At 33.9% G+C, this 5211-nt stretch overlaps 1 protein-coding gene across 1 annotated transcript; it reads right to left on the bottom strand.

Annotated features, from left to right (window-relative positions):
- Window positions 1–1292: 1292 nt before the first annotated feature.
- Window positions 1293–5211, bottom strand: LOC111699054 (caM kinase-like vesicle-associated protein). Its single transcript, XM_023469610.1, has 4 exons — window positions 4987–5211; window positions 3900–4006; window positions 2593–2647; window positions 1293–2199 (listed from the first exon to the last, which is right to left on the bottom strand). The coding sequence occupies exons 1-4, from the start codon at window positions 5047–5049 to the stop codon at window positions 1528–1530; spliced, it is 897 nt and encodes a 298-aa protein (XP_023325378.1). The 5' UTR covers window positions 5050–5211; the 3' UTR covers window positions 1293–1527.

Below are 5211 nucleotides of genomic sequence, written 5' to 3'. Positions count from 1 at the left end.
TAATGTGGAAGACGATGCCTGGCCGCGTTAAACAAGTTCCACATGATTCAACAGAATGAGATAGAACGGATACGGGGCATAGTACTGAAAGACATCTACACGTGTGATATTGATATTGACTCTATTTCTGAACCCTCTAGTAATAAGTTATAAGAAATATATATACTGGAAGTTATTTATGCGTTTTATTTAGAGTCTGACTCACATCCTCTATACATTATTTGCAGTTTTTATTGTTATCATTATGTAACAATATTTACTGCATTAAGAAATACAATTTTCGTTTAAAATTCAAAATTTTCCAATCTCTATTCTTTGCAAAATGATGCTATAACCTTTGATATTTCTATCTTTAGACTATTTTATCTTGCATAATTAAACATTTTAAATATTAAAGTCTGCAAAACCGGGTTGCAAATAGGGTTTCCATTATCCGGAAAAAAAATTTGCATTTTTGAAATGCCATGAGCCGGAAATTTGTTCCACAAAGTGGAAAATTCCGGAAGACATAAAAACCAACCATTTTTTGGTTTACATCAACATGATGTAATCCGGAAACTATAGAATAAAAATTTATCCATTTTTCATTCCGAGAACCGGAAAATTTCCGGTTCACATGACGTAAACCGGAAAGATTTCGTTTTTTATCCTGAAAATGGTTTTAACTTTTACATTGTTCCAGAAAATTCTAGAACGTCTCCTGAACTTTCCAGAAGGGAAATTTTTGGAACAATATTCGGAACGTTCCATAGTTCTGGAACAGGGTTCTGTAAAGTTCCAGTTTACTGGGTAAAATCGTTCCAAAATTGATCCGGAATTTCAGAACCATTTCCATAATGGAAATGGAAAAATATTCTGATATAAAAGTTAGAAAATCAGAGTTTGTGGCAAAAACATAATTCCTTTTGAAATGAATATTAATCTCTTCTCATCTCGTTTTCAATTCAAAGCTGTCCGAATGCAATATTGCAATTGAACCTCTACTAAGATAAACATCTTTCAAGTTTTTTTTTTCACGCACCTGAAAATCAATCGAAATGTGCTACACACCATTTTTAGTTAATGTCTTAAAACCAAACTTTTTGTTCAGGGTCCCATGCAGTTCTTCCAGGTCTTATTTTTCTTCTGTGAGGAGTCGTTTCCTGTAACTTTGTCCTAATATTTAGGGACTAAAATCACATAAAAAAACTTAACAACCAACTGTTAGAGTTCTACAAACAGTGTTTTCAAAATGGATAGCAGCTCAATCTTTTAATGTTGTTTTAGTTCGTTCTTTTTAATCTAGTTAGTGATTTTTCTATAAAGGCTATTATTTATTTGGTTTCTATTTTTAAATTGTATAACAAAGATAAATTGTATATGTTTTTCTGAACTGTTCCACAATATTTATTCTTATAGACAGTAAAATACATATCTTAACATATGTTGTATTTTGTTTATAGTATTTCAGATTATACTCAATAACTGTTTTTGATCTATAGACGGATATCAGGGTTATAATTCAGCTGTTGATGTTTCTTCTGCTTACTATTCATGATTATGAGGATCATCTCCCCCGATAAACTCATGATTATGAGGATCATCTCCCCCGATAAACTCATGATTATGTGGATCATCACCCTCCTCCAATCCCTCTCTTTGAATCATTCCTCGTGCTGCTTCAGGTGCTGCTGGTGGTGCAGCTGCAGCAGCAGCCGGAGTAGTTGCAGCTGCATCAGCTGCTGGAGCAGCAGCCGCATCCGCAGCAGGAGTAGTTTCAGCTTCATCTGCAGGTGGAGCAGCTGCAGGATCTGCTGCTGCAGCATCTGCACCAGCTGCTGGATCTGTAGAATTAGCTCCTGCTGCTGGATCTGTAGAATTGGCTCCTGCTGCTGGATCAACTGCAGGTGCAGTAGTGTTGGCACCATCAGCTGCTGGATCAGCTGTTCCAGCATCGGCACGATTAGCTGCTCCCTCGGCTGCTGGTGCAGTAGCATTAGCAGCATCTGCAGCATCTGCAGCATCTACAGGTGTCTCTACTGGTACAGCTTCACCTTCAGCAGCTGGTATACCCTCAGCTATTGTTGTATTAGAACTATCTTCTCCTTGAACAGCTGATGCATCTTCAGCTACCCCTTCTTCATCTTTAGCTGATAATCCTTCCAAGTATATTTTAGATCCATCTTTACCACTTGTAAAATCATCCCAATATTTTACAATCTAAGAATAAGAAAATATAATAATTTTATAGAATTTAATTATTGTTTAATGCACATCTATTTACATCTAAAAGGTTTTCTTATGTTTTGAAATGCCCACAATAACCCAACTTTTATTATTTAAAAACAAGCCAGTGATATCAATTTAATGTGCATTCAAGAAAAGAAAGGCAAAACATCTGGAACTGAATTCAATGATTTTAAGCTAACTGCAAACTACCTACTGTCGGTTTATAGATTCGTGAAACCTTGAACCGGTGATTCAGGATGTTTATTGAATCCTGGTTCATGTTGACATATTCTAGCAGCTTAAAAGCTTATTTAATTGTGCTCCATATTCCATAATTTAGGATGTTCTTGTAAATAATTAAAAATTCGATTTTTAAATTCTCACCCTTGCAAACCATTTATTCATTGTGTTCATCTCAGTAATCAGATTATCCAGCAAACTAAGATATTTATTAGGTATTTACTTTTACAATTCAGAGGAACAGTTAATGTCTGAAAGATATTCATCTAGTTTTTGACAGCCTCAACTTTCTAGGCCTTTTATTTTTTCTCACCAACTCACTTATATTTTTGTTAAAGCCAAGTTACCTTTGTATGCATACCTTGTTAAATTTAAAACACGCTTCCAACTAAAGCTTGAAAGAAGTAATTGGCAAAATACGGCTTGATCAGAGACAAGAGAGTTACAGAGATCGATTATCAGCTAAAATATGCGATATTTTCCACACCATGTTTTATTGTGTACAAGTACTGTACACGACCAATCAGGAGACATCTGTATTCAGGGATATTTAAGGATCCTTTGGATACGAAACACAAAATATTCAAAAATAGACTGAATTCATAAATGTTATGTTTCATGTTTAAAATTTCTTTAAAAGTTGTAAAACTGAAATGGCACTCTAAAAACCTATCGTATGTCCTGTTGGGTCAACTTAGGCCTACGTAGCCCACCCTGTGAAAGGAGATAAGCAGTCTGTGTAGTCTGTGGGCTTGATTTTTAAGAGAGTGTGGTCACACTACACTTACCCACTGCTGAGATTTGAAATGTGTGAATATTGATAATCTTGAACGCTCAATCTTAAAATCTAATTGGACATTTTGAAATCTCAGTTATCCCTGCAGAGGTATGTTTATCAAGAGTTATCAAAGAGGAATTAAATTAAATAATACAGAGCGTCCCATATCATATTAGATTATCTCCAATCTTTAACACCTAAAAACGCACATTATACTCGAAAAATCTAGCATTTTCTGCAAAAAATAAATTCTATTAGCCTTATTAAATTTTTCAAAATGATTCATTCTTTTTAAATTTTCTGATTTGTCCCCCAAATCGCGTAATTTAGACCCATTGACGCGGTCTAATTTGATGTGGGACACCCTGTAGATCTGCATAATATGCTTAATCTCGAGATTCACAATGCATGCATTCTGTCTTGAGATCAAATTAATATGTTGCTGGCATAGACTAACAATAATGCAGATAGAACATAGTTTTTTGGGTTCACAATTACCCTGAGACAGAAGCCTAAAGTAGGTATGCGCATGCAGAGTTGAATCAAGATAGAGTGAGAGCATATTGTAAACGAAAAATCGATTAATCTTGAAAAGACAACATCTAGTGTTCTATCTGCATTGTTATTGGTCTATGGTTGCAGGATTAATCAAATCGCACTGCATGTTATTTACCCTGCATCAATGGAGTTGAACCACATATTGTCCTCTCCAGCATTCCCAGCAAGAACAGCCTCAGCATGTAAAATATTCAACTCAGCTTCACTCAGTCCATTCTCTCCCTTCAAAGATATGGTTGGTATAGAGAAGAAGTTTTTTATTCAACATTGACTTTTTAGTAAATTGTGACAATCTTTTTGAAGTACTTTAACAGCTGTGCAGCTAGCAGTATACATACAATCTAGAGACACTACACCAAATGAATCATTCCCTATCGTGTGATTAATAGCTTTGCCCACCAAATATGTATTTTGATTACTTTATTATCTAATTAGCATTTCTTCAGAAGAAAGATTAAAACTGGAAAATGATGATTCTTTTGCATATCCAATGGCCCCATTCTTTGATAAACAAATTCATAATAACAATACTTTCATTTAAAAATGCACGATGGGCTTAAAGAAAGAAAATATTTCTATTTGCATAATTACTGAGACTTAATTCTTTAGCCATGCTCCCTCTCTGGAACCACTGGACTCACTGTGAAGAGTTTTTTATGAATATATGATAACACCAAAATATTTATCTCGATTAATTAAATATTAAGAAATATACAGAAACATACAGCTGTCAATATATGTATACATAAAGAGTGTCCCATTTACTATTAGATTATCTCCAAGCTTTAACCAAAAAGAATAGAATATATATATATATATATATATTCTATTCTGTTTGGCTTTAACGCTAAAATAAAACCTTAATACTCGAAAACACTAGTAATCTCCCCAAGAAAATTCTTATATTAGCCTTATTCAATTCTTATACTTTCTGATTAGTCCCGAAAATCGTAATTTAGACTGATTGACGATCTAATATGATGTGGGACACCCTGTATCTTTGAAAACCATGTGCTACGTATTTTAGTGTATTTTCCTTGAATCTATATCTGTGCAGTACATTTAATGATTGTCAATTAATAGAGAATTAACAATTTACTGAAAATAAACAAAATATCAAATTTCCATATAATATTGGAGAAATAAAACAGGCACATGATTATTCTTGATAATTATGCTGAAGAAAGAGGATATAAAAGTACCGCTGGATTAGGTAGAGTTGAAGGTATAAAGGCAGCTAGGAGGAGAAGGATGTGATTTCTCATGTTTATGATACTCCTGATGCTCCTATCAATCACTAGCTACTGGATCAAGTTCCACAAATTCAGGGACTAAATTTTTTTCTAATCTGACTCAAATTCAACACTTGCAAACATTTTTAGAGTCTAAATATAATTTCTGTTCCAAGTTTTCTATTTTTATATTGA

Source organism: Eurytemora carolleeae, unplaced genomic scaffold (assembly GCF_000591075.1).
Source record: "Eurytemora carolleeae unplaced genomic scaffold, Eaff_2.0 scaffold343, whole genome shotgun sequence".
NCBI classification, from domain to species: domain Eukaryota; kingdom Metazoa; phylum Arthropoda; class Copepoda; order Calanoida; family Temoridae; genus Eurytemora; species Eurytemora carolleeae.
Note: the sequence above shows the minus strand (reverse complement) of the source record. Positions and strands in the feature narration are given on the sequence as shown.

Coding starts and splice junctions, on each gene's coding strand:
- LOC111699054 (XM_023469610.1), bottom strand. CDS start 5,049: ATGAGAAATCACATCCTTCTCCTCCTAGCTGCCTTTATACCTTCAACT. Junction 4,007..4,986: donor CAACTCTACCTAATCCAGCG/GTACTTTTATAT, acceptor ATATCTTTGAAG/GGAGAGAATGGACTGAGTGA. Junction 2,648..3,899: donor TTCAACTCCATTGATGCAGG/GTAAATAACATG, acceptor TAAATATCTTAG/TTTGCTGGATAATCTGATTA.